The sequence below is a fragment of the Plasmodium malariae genome (genome assembly GCF_900090045.1).
Source record: "Plasmodium malariae genome assembly, chromosome: 12".
NCBI lineage: Eukaryota > Apicomplexa > Aconoidasida > Haemosporida > Plasmodiidae > Plasmodium > Plasmodium malariae.
The window spans coordinates 2461214-2478148 of NC_041786.1; the positions used below are offsets into that span (position 1 = coordinate 2461214).

The 16935-nt window shown below is 26.0% G+C and overlaps 3 protein-coding genes across 3 annotated transcripts; 2 read left to right on the top strand and 1 right to left on the bottom strand.

The window, feature by feature from the left end:
* Positions 1-1008: 1008 nt before the first annotated feature.
* PmUG01_12063200 (glucose-6-phosphate dehydrogenase-6-phosphogluconolactonase, putative) lies at positions 1009-3684 on the top strand (the record flags this gene model as incomplete). Its single annotated transcript, XM_029006864.1, has 1 exon — positions 1009-3684. The coding sequence occupies one exon, from the start codon at positions 1009-1011 to the stop codon at positions 3682-3684; it is 2676 nt and encodes an 891-aa protein (XP_028863311.1).
* A 2554-nt stretch (positions 3685-6238) lies between these two features.
* Positions 6239-7714, bottom strand: P23 (co-chaperone p23, putative; the record flags this gene model as incomplete). The annotated part of the gene is made up of 2 exons (XM_029006865.1): positions 6239-7037; positions 7710-7714. The coding sequence occupies 2 exons, from the start codon at positions 7712-7714 to the stop codon at positions 6239-6241; spliced, it is 804 nt and encodes a 267-aa protein (XP_028863312.1).
* Positions 7715-10807: 3093 nt separating this feature from the next.
* Positions 10808-16485, top strand: PmUG01_12063400 (RAP protein, putative; the record flags this gene model as incomplete). Its single annotated transcript, XM_029006867.1, has 2 exons — positions 10808-15993; positions 16290-16485. 2 exons carry the CDS (start codon positions 10808-10810, stop codon positions 16483-16485), a joined length of 5382 nt encoding a protein of 1793 aa, XP_028863313.1.
* Positions 16486-16935: the final 450 nt, after the last annotated feature.

Consider the following 16935-nt stretch of genomic DNA (forward strand, 5'->3'; position numbering starts at 1 on the left):
ACAGCAAAATTATAGAAAAAAATATTAGCAAAGTAATAACGAAATAATAGCAAAATATTGGCAAAATATTGACAAAATATTGGCAACATATTGACAAAATATTGGCAGCATATTGACAAAATATTGGCAGCATATTGACAAAATATTGGCAGCATATTGACAAAATATTGGCAGCATATTGACAAAATATTGGCAGCATATTGACAAAATATTGGCAGCATATTGACAAAATATTGGCAGCATATTGACAAAATATTGGCAGCATATTGACAAAATATTCGCAACATATTAACAAAATATTTGCAAAATATTGACAAAATATTAACAAACTAATAACGAAAATATAACGAAAAAGTAGTTAATAGCGACTTAATACCGAATTAATTGCAAAATAATAGAAAAATAAAAGCCAATTTAAAGCAAAATAATGGCAAAATAACAAAAATGTAGTAGAAAAATAATAATAAAATAAGTGAGCTATAAGTAATAAAAGCACAGTAGAGTTCAAAAATATAAACCTTACTATATATGGGGAAAACCACATCCATTATGTATAGAAGTATTTTTGTGCATGTACGCATGTATAAATGTAATATTTTACGGTAACAATAATTCTATATGTCTGTGTGAAAACATAATTTTACAAATATATAATTAAATATAGAATTATATCTTTGTGCTTCATTTGCTTCTTGTAATTTATAAAAAAAAAAAAAAAAAAAAATGTTCTTTAACTCTAGTTACAGTAAGAAAAAGAGCATTTTGCATTATAATAATATATTATCTAAGATAAATTGTGAGATACATTACTTAAACAACTTAAAAGGTTAGAAGGTGGTTCCTCCAAGCGCAAAATTTTTACTACGCGAAGTGTTCGTACATACATATATACATGTATACGTACATATAAATATATATATATATATATATATATATACCTACTTACATGCACCTGTACACATATTCACGTATTCGTCGACACTCTCCTGGAAAACAGTTGAGCGCGAAATGGACTATCAACTATTTTTAGAAAGCTTGGAGGAAGCGAGTTATCTACGCAAGGTGAAGTACCTTAATGCTAAGGACTTAACAGATTTTAACATAAAAGCAGCATATTATATTTGCAAGGAAATACATGAAAAGCAGTTAAGTAACGAAAATGGTTATGTAGTTATAGGATTATCAGGGGGTAGAACACCTATCGATGTTTATAAAAATATATGTTTAATTAAAGATGTAGAAATTGATAAAAGTAAACTAATTTTTTTTATAATTGATGAAAGATACAAAAGTGATGATCATAAATTTAGTAATTATAAGAATATTAAATTTTTATTTTATGAATTACGTATAAATGAGAAGGAACAATTGTTCAGACCAGACACAACAAAGAATCTTGTTGAATGTATAAGAGAATATAATGAAAAAATAAAGTACATGCTGAAAAAATACAAGAAAATTGATATAGCAATATTAGGTATGGGTAGTGACTTTCATATAGCTAGTTTATTTCCAAATATATTTTATAATATATATATGAATAATTATCAAAATGGGTATATATATGAAGATAAGTCAATTCATCATATGCAAAATAATGAAAACGATAATGAGAATGACAGTTTAAATTTATTAAAAGAATATGTATATTTTACAACTACTAATAATTTTGATGTTCGAAAAAGAATTACAGTATCTTTAGATGTATTAGGAAATGCACTAAGTAAAATATTTTTATTGAATTCCGCAGAAAAATTAGACCTATGGAAAAATATGCTTTTAAAATCATATATAGATGCGAATTATAATTTATACCCAGCTGTTTATTTAATAGATACTTGTAACACTACTGTTATAACATGTGGTTATGAAAATTATACAAAACAGTTACAAGAAATTTATGATTCCAATAATTCCATATCATCCCACACTAGTAATAGCTTTCATAAAAGAGAATTATTAACTATAATTGTTTTTGGCTGTTCAGGTGATTTGGCAAAAAAAAAAATATATCCAGCTATATTTAAACTATTTTGTAATAAATTATTACCAAAAGATTTATTAGTAATTGGTTTTGCTAGAACAGCACAAGATTTTGAATCCTTTTTTGATAAACTAGTCATATATTTGAAGAAGTGTTTACATTGTTATGAGGATTTGTCTATTTCGCAAAAAAGAGATCTCTTAAATTCGTTCAAACATAGGTGCAGGTACTATATTGGTAATTATGCCTGTTCAGAAAGTTTTGAAAATTTTAATAAATATTTGATAGAGGTGGAGCAGGAAGCGCACTCCAATGAGTACACGTGTTATTACAATATTATAGGTGAGGATAAATCGTGCAGTAGTGATTTACACAAAAGGGGCACAAATGATGAATGGTCAAGATGTCCTCCAACGGATGCAACTGATGTAGCACATTCCACGGCGAACTATACTTATGTGATAAACAGAATGCTGTATTTAGCATTACCTCCGCACATTTTTGTTAGTACATTAAAGAATTATAAGAAACATTGTTTGAACAGCAATGGGACGGACAAAATATTATTAGAGAAACCTTTTGGAAATGATTTGGAATCTTTTAAAATATTATCAAAACAGATATTAGAAAATTTCAATGAACAACATATATATAGAATAGATCATTATTTAGGTAAAGATATGGTTTCAGGATTAATGAAATTAAAATTTACGAATACTTTTTTATTATCCTTAATGAATAGGCATTTTATTAAATGCATTAAAATTACCTTAAAAGAAACAAAAGGAGTATATGGTAGAGGTCAGTATTTTGATCCATATGGTATCATAAGAGATGTTATGCAAAATCATATGTTACAATTATTAACATTAATAACTATGGAGGATCCTATAGATTTAAGTGATGAATCAGTTAAAAATGAAAAGGTTAAAATATTGAAATGTATACCATCTATAAAATTAGAAGATAGTATTATTGGTCAATATATCAAATCAAATAATTATCAGGAAGATAATTCGAATGAAGATAATATTGATGAATCAAAAAGAAATCATAGTTATCATGATGATCCACATATAGATGCAAATTCAATTACTCCCACATTCTGTACATGTATCTTATATATTAATTCTATTAATTGGTATGGTGTTCCAATAATATTTAAAACAGGAAAAGGATTAAATAAAGACATATGTGAAATCAGAATTCAATTTCATAATATTATGGGCTCATCTGATGAAAATATGTATAACAATGAGTTTGTTATTATTTTACAACCTGTTGAAGTAATATATCTAAAAATGATGATCAAAAAAACTGGATGTGAGGAAATGGAAGAAGTACAATTAAATTTAACAGTTAATGAAAAAAATAAAAAAGCCAATGTCCCAGAGGCATATGAAACTTTATTATTAGAATGTTTTAAAGGATATAAAAAAAAATTTATTTCAGATGAAGAACTATATGAATCATGGAGAATATTTACCCCCTTATTAAACGAATTACAAGAAAAACAAATTAAACCATTGAAATATCCATTTGGTTCATCAGGGCCAAAAGAAGTTTTTGATCTTGTGAAGAAATATTATAACTATGGAAAAAATTATACGAACACTCCTGAATTTGTCAGAAAATCTTCCATTTATGAGGATAATCTGCTAGATATTAATTGGGAAAAGAAGTGTCTTAAAACCAGTTAATTTTACGGGTAGCGCTAACGCATAAGCTATAACGCATACGCTAGTGTATGTACATTTGTATATATATATATATTTATATATTCAAACGAACGTAGATAGGCAGTTTTACACACATTATTTGGTGCTTAAAATTAACAATAGCTGCAAATGACGTTGCAACATTTCCAACACAGATATGTGCACACGTATTTATATGTAAGTACGCATGTGTATGGGCATATAATCCTTATTTGAATACATTTATTAATTAATAGGTGCATTCGTTTATCCATTCATTTATCCATTCGTCAATGCGTTCGTTTAATCATGCGTATTTATATTCGAATATTCATTCGTTTTTCTTTCTGTTTATTCGTTTATTTGTTTGCTAGCATTTTATATGCATATTTATGAACATTTCGCATTTTGCAAAATTGTTCCACTTATTATGAAGTCACAGTGTACCTTTTCTTGTATAAACGTATATGTGCAATTACGAAAAATTAATTTTTATGAATTTTCACATATATATGTGTTAATCTCCCATCTACCTTACCTATTTACCCTAATTAAGTAATTACATATTTATTATAAATTTATGGATTTCAAAATCTCTACATATATATGATAACCACAATAAGTAGTTTACTATGTAGAATATTTTTTATGTTTTCAAATATTTTTATTTTGCTACACAATTTATACAAGACGCAGCGTTTTTGAAAGTATTCACATATATTTATATTATTAACATAGTGGCAATTAAAAAAAAGGAAAAAAGAAAAGAGAAACATTAAAAATATCAAATGTTTTCGCTAAAATTAAATTATTTTTTAAACATTTTATTTGTTTACTTATCGTAAAATTCGCATATTTAAAATGATAATAAAAATATAAGGAAATGGGTGTATTATTTTATATAAATATTTACATAAAAAAATTGTACGTGTGTGAATATGTGAGAACTGTTTTATTTTGTTTTTTATACATTTATTATGGCTGCTCTTTTTTTTTTTTTTTTTTTTTTTTTAAATTACTAGATATGTGTGCCAAAGGATCTATTCATTTTTATATAATAATGAAACATTCTCAAGTGATATAGCGATATTATATGGTGAGTAATTTTATTAAAAAAGGTAAAGTTTATAAAAAAGAAATTTTTTTTTTTGAAATTTTAACACTTGAACACAAAAATAAGTTTTAAGGCGAATTAAAGTAACAAAGGTATTATAAATAAGCATAAGAAAATGTTCGAACTTTTACTCATAGTTAAAATGAATTATACAAGATAAGCAAAATTACAGTCATAAATTTAATATTTTATTTTTTATTTTTCTATATAAAGAACATTAACTAAAAAAGTTTAATTATGCATTCATATTATTATTCTTTTATATAATGTTAAAACGTATTTTCATTGACTCGTTTTTGTAGTAAGCATTTTAAGAGGTTAGAGAAGATAACTTCAGAATGAGATACTTATATTTTTTATTAGGGTAATAAGTGCTGCTAAAATATAAAAATTAGTGCAAAAATTAATGCACACAATAAAATTTTTATATAAAATCCTTATTTTATATTTTATCAGTTACAATAAAAAAAAAAAATAAAAAAAAATTAAAATGTTGTAAGAAGCCACTTTACAAATACGAATGAAGCAAAACATTGACATTATCCAAAATAATAGGTATTTCTTAAGAATTATATTAAAATAAAATAGATGTATAACAAAACAATTCTTTTTATATATAAAAATTTATATCATTATTTTTCCATTTAATTTTTTCTTTTTGTACATATATTATTCGCGCGTTATTTGCCCACTGGCATATTCGCAATTATTCTGTTCTGTTTACATTTTTTAAAAAAGTATCAATACATTTTATAACTATTCATAATTTTTTTCCTGTATTTATATTTTCAATACGTTCTTTGTAATATTTATGGACCTTCCACATGAAGATCAAATATCCTGATATATTATTTTTTTTTTCAAGATAATATATATAATTGTTCTTTAAGTTACAATAATTTTACTAAATGAATTTTTTTTCTTTTTGAAAATGTATAAAAGAAAACTTTTCTTTTGATAAATAAACTGCTATGAAATACACATATATAATATATATATATATATATATATATATATATATATATATACATATAATATATCATACATAAAAGGATATATTCATAATATCATTTCGTATTTATTTTGCACATATTAACTGTTGATAATTCTTCTTTTTTTAAACCTTAAAATGTGAAATATTCCAATGGAATATAAAAAAAGTATATATATGTACATTTATATATATATATATATATGTAAATGATTACATATATGTGAATAATTATGCATATGTTAATAATTATGCATATGTGAATAATTATGCATATGTGTATGATTACATATATATGTGAATAATTACCTATATGTAAATAATTACATATATGTGAATAATTGCCCACATGTAAATGATTAAATACATATAAATACGTGGATGCTCATAAATGTGTATTTACATATATATATAATATATATGATGAGTAAAAAATAAGGCATAATTAAAAATTAAGCCACGGGTTCCTGAACTTCTACTATTGGATCTTGAATTTTTGCTTCCTCGTCACGTCTGCTATCTTTATCCATATTACATTTAGAATCATTGCACTCATGAATTTCATCTGCATCATTTTTATTATCAACATCATCACCATCTTCATCTTCATCATCATCCTCATCACTTGTATCATCACCATAAGAACTGGAATCGTCCTCATTCATATTATTCATATTTGGCATATTCTTAAATTGATCCATTCCGCCTAATCCAGAAAAATTAGCCATATCTTCTCCACCCATATTACCTAACTTACTAAAATCGAGATCTCCCATTCCTCCCATACCTGGCATGCCGCCCATGCCGCCCATGCCACCCATTCCTCCTAATCCTCCCATTCCTGGCATATTTCCAAATTGACTCATATCGGGCATACCTCCCATTCCACCAAAACTGTTCATTGCCATATCATCATATTCTGTTGTTTTATTTTCTTCATCCGTGTCAACCCATGAATTCCAGTCACATTTAATCCAGTGCTTTTTTCCATCATTATTTACTGTCTTCCATCTTTCTTTTTCTTTTTTTATTATTTTGAATTTTATATTTCTCTTGGTACTATATTTGGATTCTTCAACATTTATAGGTTTTAAAAAATTTAAAGTAAATTCATATTCATTTTTATCTTTGGTTCCATAAAAATATAATTTATCCTCTTTTAAGTCAATTTTCGTATTTTCCGCATCTTGTAACTCTATGGTTAGGTAAAGGCACTCTTTTTTTTGAGCCCACAAAACTACTGGAAATAGACTAAAAAAGAAAAAACACGCCCAAATGGATGATTATGTAGGTACATAAATATATATGTGCATAAATATATATACATATATGCACATATATACATTTATATGTTTATTTAGGTAATTTTATATATAATCATTTATTATGCACCAACATGTCGCATTAATAACATAGTAACGACACTCTGACTCAAAAAGGTGTGAAATATGTTGAATAAAACAATATACGTAGATTTTATCCCCACATAATAACCATAAAAAAAAACATTCAAGTAGTAACATTACGGAACAAAAATACGAACATATTACGCACATACATATATATATTATTTATACACGTATGCAGTATATACATATGAATAATATACGTTCAAAGGTACACAACTGGGCCGCACAAAAAATATTAATTTTTTATTTTATAAAAAGGCCAATCATACACAAAATAAACAAAAATCCACCATTCATATACCAAATATATAATGTAGAAGTCAACACTTAAATATCTATATATAATATGTAAATCAACTAGGGAAAAATGAAACAAATCAATGTACAAAAAAGGGAGAGGGGAAAAGTAAAATGTAATTAAGCTTTATTTTAGTATCACAGATATTCTGTTCTCTATTCATCATTTTATGCATATATAAATACATACTTTTTTTTTTTTTTTTTTGAAACTTACGGCATGTTGGGAAAATGATTGTTCAAAGTAAAATTAAAAAAGGGGATGAAAAAATGAGTTAATACTCCTTAAGATACAAATGAACTATATTAATATTTTTATATATTTTATCTGTGAGAACTTATAGGGTTATTTTCGTATAAATTTGATATAAAAATGTAATAGTTAAATGTATGCACTACTGTTTCTTTGTATATATATATATACTTCCGTATGTTTTCATGTAAGTATGTAAAATATATGTATATAATAAAATTTTACTACATTTGAATTTTATTTAATTAAATTGTTAATTTATATATATTTTGTATTTTTCTTTTGTTTCGTTTCGTTTCGTTTTATTTTGTTTTAATTTCTTTTAAGTTTTTTTTTTTTTTTTATGCGCATCACTGACAAAAAATTGTAAATATATTGTTACTGCAATAAGGGAAAGAAAAATTGTACCTTTCTATTTATTATATTTTTGAGTTCCAAGATTTTTAATTATTATTGTATATTTCCTTAATATTTTTTGAAATGTATACAGTTAAATATAATATATTATAGTTATATATATATTTTTTTTTTTTTCTTGAATAAGCATAAAAAAAAAAATTTAAAAAGAACGTCCCTTTGGCGTGTTCATTCTATATATATATATGCATATATATACATTCACATATATACACAACTTATACAAACATTTATATATACTATATATATATATATATATATATATATAACTTATATGTATATATATATACCTTAGCTTATACATACATTAAAATATATATAGTAAATACCACATTATTTATTTATTTTTTCATTGCACTTAATAGCAAAGGCATGTTTAAAAAAAAAAAAAAAGCCCTTACTAGGAAAATGTTTCTTCCCTATAATTTGCAAAATTTACAGAAGTCATGTTTATGAGAAAAAAAAAAAAAAAAAAGAATTATAATCATATAACTGAAAGGAAAAAATAGTGATTACATATAATAAATATTAAAAATACGAAAAAAAAATTACAAAATGAGAGCTACTTAATACAGTTAAAAAAATAGTATATAAAATTGTTTAGAATTGCGTAGAAAAAATACAATTTATACCCACTATGTATTCAAAAAAGAAAAAAAATTATAAGAAAATTGCATTATTTTTATGAAAACTCCTTTTTTTTAAATGTAAAAGGAGAGCTCATATATCTTTAAGAAAATTTTCACCTTTGTAAACAGTGTTATAAGAACACAACTCAATTACAATTTTATTAAAATCATTTACAATTTTATTAAAATCATTTACAAATTTATGAAAAGTTTTTTTTTTTAATTTAATTGAAATTTCACGAAAATTATAATATACTGAAATGTTATATTATTTATATATATTAATGTACCTGTTTTTTAGTAAAAATTGTGGCAAAAAATCTTTGCTTATAAATGTGCATATAGCATATATACATATATATATAAACATACATGAATAATGACATAACAGTATATTAACATGATGATATACTAACTTAATAACAGAGTAACATAACTATATTGTAAGTCTAAGCGGCATGCACATTAATAATTTAAGGTGTGATCGCTGTAGTCTTTTATTACATTCATTTTTAAGTTCCATGTGCCATGCGGAAACATCATGATTACAAGGGGGGAAAAGAAATCATTATTTATTTGTACGAAAGAAAATACTGACGGCTAATATATAAATATGTATGTGTACGCTTTATGTTCTTAAAATGTAAAAGAAGAGAAAAAAAAAAAAAAAAATAAAATAAAATACATTTCAGTGTTCTATGCGATGATACATTTTATTTTTGAGAAATTAAAAAAAAATACGCTACAAATTTATGGTAGTATCTATATTTTATCTATTATATTTGGTTAATATTGGTGGAAATTTTTCTCCATAAAAGCACAGAAAATTAGTTGATTTTTTTAACTAATCCTAATATAAATATTTTATTGCAAGGGATATGCGCTATAGCTTTGTTCATATATTTTAAGAATTTCAATATTCAACTAAAAAAAAAGATAAAAAGTAAAATTTACCAACTTCCGTTTTGTTATACCATTTTTATGTGTTTAAAAAGAATTAATTCTAATGGAACTTGCGTAAAAAAAAGAGTTACATAAAAAGGTAAGACGGCATTTTCTGTTTTATTATATTGTAACTTATTAACTTTTTTCTCTACCATTTTATTCATAAAAAAAACATGTTAAATATGACTATTATATTGCGAGTTAAACTCTGAAGACTCTTTTAAAATATTTCACACATGTATACACAAAAAATGAATACATGAATGATTACATAAATGATTGGGTATACGCATACACTAAAAGCGTTGCGTGAGTGGCTTAAAGCGATACGTTCCCATTTTCATAGTTTTTGTTTTAAAAATAAAGAATAGTTGTGAGCTTACGTTTTATATGTTCCATAATTTTTTATTTCACACAGTGTATGTCACTGTACATATCATATTTTGTTTGTTTCAAATGAAATATTTGAAAAAAAAATTTAATCATTTAGAGACTAACTTTTTTGAACGGTACGAGAAATGTAGAGGTACTATTATATATATCCAATAGTGGGGGATCTAGAGAATTGCTTTGACGTTATATTGTAAAATATTATTGTAAACCGAAAAAGAAAATCGCTATTTATAGAAGTTTTTTCATCATATTTTCCTTAGATTAAATGTTTTCTCTTCCTCTATTCTTTTTTTTAAGGAAAAACAGTGAAAAACACTTCCATTTTTTTATTAATACTTTGAAATACACAGTATGTATTTTTTAAAATCATTTGAAGCTGGTTTTTTATTTTATTTTATTTTATCATATTTTATATTAATTTAATTTATCATTTTATTTTCTTTTTTTTCTCTTATCACATTTTTTGTTTATTTTTTGGAGAAAGTTTTAAAATGTACATGAAAATATAAAATGATGTTATAAAAGAATACAGAAGAAAGAAATATAAAAAAAAAGAAAAAAAGAAAAAAAGTAAAATAAATAAAGACTATTAAGCTTATAACATATTTCAAAATTGTTGATAAAATAAAAACATTATGAACGTTAGCAGACAATACTTCTTATAGGAAAAGGATATTAATGTTGAGTTCTTCCAACATACCCGTTAAGTTATACCAAGTACGCAAATTCAGATTTTACATAGTTGCGTTTTTTTCCACAAATAAAGAAAAGAATGTACTGAAGAAAGCTATAGAAATAAATAAGGAAATATTAAAAAATGGAAACCTTCTTGAGATAATAAAAATAATAAATAAGAATAAGAAAAATACGAACATAATAAACTATGTAACATTTTTTCATAGATCAATGCAGTTAATACACAACAATAATTTTCTTTACTTAAAATATAAGGCACATATTACTACAGAAATAGAAGACAAAATTAACATAATTTTTCATTACTTAAATAATAATGACAATATAAAGAAGGTAAAAAATAACTACAACAAACGCTTATTTTCTTCCTTTATCTGGTCACTCTGTAAATATTATACCATTTTAAAAGAACATAACAATAGTTCTGCTTTTCACACAATAAACCAAATCGGTTTAACAAGCGTTCACTGTCTCAATGGAGTGAAAAATATAAAAGAGGCTCTACTAAATATAGAAGAGCAACATGCACACCGTCATACAATAATAAATAATATAATCTATAGCTGCACTAATTATGAGGGTAATTTATTTTTTACAGACCTTTTTGAGGAAGGGAACAAAAAGAGTTACAGAGGGACAAACAATAGCAACAACGAGAGCAGGCACAATCAAAGCTACTTAAATGTGCTAGACCATGAAAAAGGGAAGGAATTACTCAAAAATAACTATGACTATGGAATTACTCCACGCATGCATTACACATTCAATGGCTTCAATTTATTGTGCAGGTATGCAAACGCATGTTTACCGTCCTTAAGTGCGTCTCGTTATGTTGTTGTTCTTTGGGCGTTAAGCAAACTAAATAAACAGTACAAAGAAATGCATGAAAAGTATTACAAAAGAAGTATTAGTCTTGTACCGGTTTTAAAAAATAAGGAGCTTATAATTTTGTTGTTCTCTTATTCATATGTAAACTTTACAAATTTTCATTTTTATATAAGGATAAAAAATTTTATTATAAATAAAAATATACATAAACAGATAATACAAGAGAATAACCAGGAATCTTTAGTTAGCATGCTTTTGTCATTTGTTAATCGAAATATATTTTTTCCAGATTTATTTGAAAGTACAATTGCTTACATCCTAGGGACAAAACATTTTTTACATTCGTTAGGGAATAAAGAACTAATAACAATTTTATTCTGTATATGCAAAAGCCCATTTTTATATATGCCTGAGGGGAATAAATCTAATAAATTAGAAAAGAAAGGAATTGTAAAGAGAAATATTGTTTTGTACGAATTATTAAAAAAGAAAATTATGAAAAGATGTAATGTAGTAGATAGTTTGAAAGGGGAAAACATTCGAATTTATAGAAGCATGATGGATCATGTTTCGAGAATGAAAAAAATAATTGATATAAGTAGTAATATCACTTGTACTTTTGAAAATTTGGCTTTAATTATATGGTCCCTATGTCTTAAATATATTTATTCTGCAAAGTTGTTTCTGTATAGTTTTATTCAATTGAATAAATTAATGAAAAATGTAAATTATATATATAATTCTTATGACACCTTAACAAATTTTTACTTTTCCTTTTTATCTTTTATAATGGAAGATGAGTCATTAATGAATTTATATTTTAATAGACAAGAAGAAAATGCTTTGTATATCTTAAATGACTCTATTAATTTTCTCATGCATAATTTTAATGTATTCAAATATGTAATAAGTATGCATCAAAGAAAACATGATGTAGAAGTGTCAAGCATGCAAAAAGATATATTCATTATACTGAGCAATAATTTAAAGTACTCCAATGAAATGACTTTAATACATGAATACAAAAACCCTCTGAATATGTCTATAGATATTCTGTTATTTAGAAAGGACAAATATACACAGTGGATGAAAATAAATAAGGAGATGTCGCATGAAGAGAGCTCTTCCTGCAAAGAGGTGGATAGTGCACATACGAACTCCAGTGGAATGTGTATAAATTATGGGGGGGGAAATACCCCCCCTAATGGTAATATTAATGTAAAGCAAAAATGGAACAAAAAAAAAGATCCACCACTTTTGTTTTTTTTAAATTGTAAATATTACTCTTCAATAAATTTTCGCTCAATCCGATCATTAAAGGTAGGGGAGATTTTCTCAGTAAAATTAAACAAATATACTGTTGTGTACTCGTCTTCAATTAATAAAAAAAGCTTGTGCTTAACTGACAATAAAAAGATCATGAAAAATTACGAAATAGGAACTAATTTGTATGGATTCATTGAAAGAATCAAAAATTTAGATGATAGAAATTATCCTCATGCATTAAGAGTTATACATAACGATTTGATTTTCTTTTTTGATAAACATTTTGCTTATATAAATGAAAAGGATATGATTAGTTTTTTTTATAAATATTCTTCTTTTTTCCCTCACTTTTGTAAAATAAAGGGTATAATAACACATTTAAATAAACTCTTAAAGGTCTTTTCTTTTTTCATCGATTTTACCCTTTCGTCTATTTTGAACCAGAGAAACAAGAACATTCTTCTGCTTAGTGATGTGTCCTGGGTGTACTTCAGGTACATGAAATTTTTGTTATTGTTCTCGAAAGGGGTAGACATAGACAGAATGGCGCAAGGCGGAATAGCACAAGGCATAATAGGGCAAGGCGGAATATCACAAGGCAGAGTAGGGCAAGGCGGAATAGCACAAGGAAGAGTAGGGCAAGGCGGAATAGCACAAGGCAGAGTAGGGCAAGGCGGAATGGCTCAAGTTGCAATTCCACATAGCGAATTACCGCCAAACGATGTACTTTCTGTCCAAAGTGGTACAAGCAGAGGACTACTTTTACAAGAAATAAATAAAATAACAACCATATTTGATAAAATAATAAAAAGAAAAATAATAGACGAAAATATAATGAAGCATGCATCGTCCAAAACTACGGCTCTTTTCATTTCTATTTATGCACACCTTGAAAATTCAGTTGATATGATGCACTATTTACAGGACAATATTTTTGATGACATCACATTTACTATAAAAGATATGCTATTTATTTTAAGTGCTTTATCTAGATGCAATAATGTATGGGGTATCGAAAAATATTTTTGTAAAAAATTTATTGAAAATATAGGTAACTGCAAAGTAAATGATTTAGTTGAGTTTACGTATTTATGTGCAGAGTTAAAAAGTAGTAACCATTACATAAGTTGTGGTATTACTAACAAAATCAATTCATTTGTTGTCAGATCGTCAGAAGTGGAAAGTGAAAGTTATAGTAAAGAAATCAAAGGAAATTTTTTTTCAGGTAAAGGAAGAGACTTTTCCCATAATGACTGTAGTGTACCATTAAAATTTATTGATACATTTGAACAGGAGCAGTTTGCTCTCTTTGTAAGAAACTGCTACCGAATGCACTGCTTTGATAGGAGTTTTTTTGATTTCCTATGTGACGTAGCATTAAGAAAATGTAAAATTCTAAATGTAAAAAGTCTGTGTATTATCTTGCCCTGCTTTTCCCGCATATACTGTCTTTACAGTGTTGGAAGTACACTCCGAGGAAGTAGTACTCAAAGGAATAAAAGGATTACCGGAAATGATGGAAATCATGACGACCATGGCGATTACAGCAATCATGGAAATATTGGAAAGCATGATCATCAGAATGATCGTGGACATGGTTTCCTCCACAGAAGTGACGGTATTAAAGTAAAAAATGAGCAGAATGATTATTTGGAAAAAGATATATATCACTGTCGGTACAACGTTCCTGAGTCCCTAAAACAGTTAGTACAATATGCAGAAAAAAGAATTTTATCAAGTAAAGAATTTAATTTTCCTAATTTTTGTTATTATATGGAATCAATTACTTTACTTAAAATTGAAAATAAAAAGTTGTATAATATGTGTATAGAACAAACATTGAAAAGAGTGGAAAATAATTTACTGCTTAGTGAAAAGGACGTAAAGTTGCTGGGGAAAGTATTGTGGTGTTTATCTTATTATCACAAAACAGAGTTTTTATTTTCATTAAAAATTATTAGTTTTATTTTAAAATATAAGATATATCAAAATGTAATAATAGAAAATTATATTTCCATTTTTTTGTACTTTATTAAATCTAGGGTATATAACAAAAACTTATTTCATAATATGGGGCAAGTTATCTTGTTAAATATAACATTAAATGATTATTTTAATTCCGAAAATGTGAATACAAAACATTTTAAGCTGAAAGTAATTACTGAATTGTATGCTACAATGGCATGGGCGTATGCTTTTACGTACTGTCCCGATGATGAATTAGCGGGGGTGGAATATGAAGAGAGAGAGAAAAGGATCAGCAAAAATTTTAGTGGAAAATGGGAAAAATGTTGTGAAATGGCAATAAATGACAATACTGTGGGTGGTGAAAATACTGTTCGTAGTGAAAATACTCTGCTTAGTGAAAATACTCTGCTTAGTGAAAATACTCTGCTCAGTGAAAATACTTTGCTTAGTGAAAATACTCTGCTTAGGGACAACACTGCAGGCAATGGAAAGGGCATAAAGAGAGGGGGAAAAAGAGTATCCCCATTTTTGCATACAAATGATTCGAAATTCTTAGCGAAAATATACGACTATATTTTTAATGAAATAAGTATTCTGGAAAAGTATGATGATGTATCTCTTTTATTATTATCAAGATATTTATGGGGTGTTTCTATTGTGAATGTAATAAATGAAAAAATACTGAATTTTATAAATATATATAATTGGGATGATATTAAAATTATGGAATACAATCAAATGTACCTGCACATGATATTTACGTTATGGTTAAGGATAAAATATTCTTCTTTAAATTTTAAACTTTCAAAAAGTTTCCTAAAATTCAAAGATCAAATTTTTATTCTTTTAAAAAAAAATTATTATAAAAATAGCACAATTAAGAAGAATAACAACATATCTACTTTTCACCAACAAATATGTCAAATATTAGACAAACATAACGTAACGTATGAAAATGAATATATTACGGAAGATCTTTTCGCCATCGATATAAGAATAAAAAGGGAAAATTTGAGGGAAAAAATTGCTATCGAAATTGATGGTCCTTCTCACCACTTACTCGTCTTGAACGAGATTTACCAGACACACCCTGCAAACGTTAAGAAGTAAAACAAAAACAACAAAAAAAAAAATATATATATATATATATATAGAGAGAGAGAGAGAGAGAATGAGAGAGAATGAGAGAGAATGAGAAATTGAGAGAGTGAAAGAGTGATAGAGTGAGAAAAAAAAAAAAAAAATAGCAAACTTCAGCAAAACATGCAAAAATAGAACAATCATGCGGAACAGTTCAGCTTGACTACCATGAAAAATTGTTCATTTATTTTGCACTCTATTATGATTTACTGCTTCATTTTACTGCTTCATTTTACTGTTTCATTTTGCTTTTCCCATATAGGAAGTATGTGAGGTGTGGAACAACTTATTTTAAGAGTAATCTTCTGAAAAAAAGTGGGTGGACACTGATTAACATAGCGTCTTATGAATGGAATAAACTAAAGAAGGGTGAAAGAGATGCATATGTAATTCAAAAACTGTCGACAATTAGTAAGTGTCTAAAGTTCTGTTCTTTAAAATGTAATGAAGTGGTTTGAGTTTTTCTCCAAATTTGTACATATTAAAAAGAGAAAACAATATGGGAAAATGGGTTTTATATTATATATGTGTTGTACATACACATATTCTTGTGCAATATCCTTTTTGTTGAATCACACCGCATTGGAAGATAATATATGACCCACGAAGTTAGGTAACCCCATTTTTGTTTCAATTAATATTCGAGTTATTACTCTGAGAGGAGTAAATTCTTCATACATGAATGTGTTATTAGCATAGAAAGTCTGATATAAGAGTATAATTTTAAGTATAATTAAGTGCATTCTATTCTCCTTTTGTATTTACAACATTGAAAATATTGTAGAGGGGATGACATTGCATGATGTGTACACCTTTTTTTTTCTTTATTTTATCATATTCAAATGATTGTTCTGCGGTTTTTATTTATTTACGTCTTCGCATATTTGCTTCTTTATATTGACTTTTTT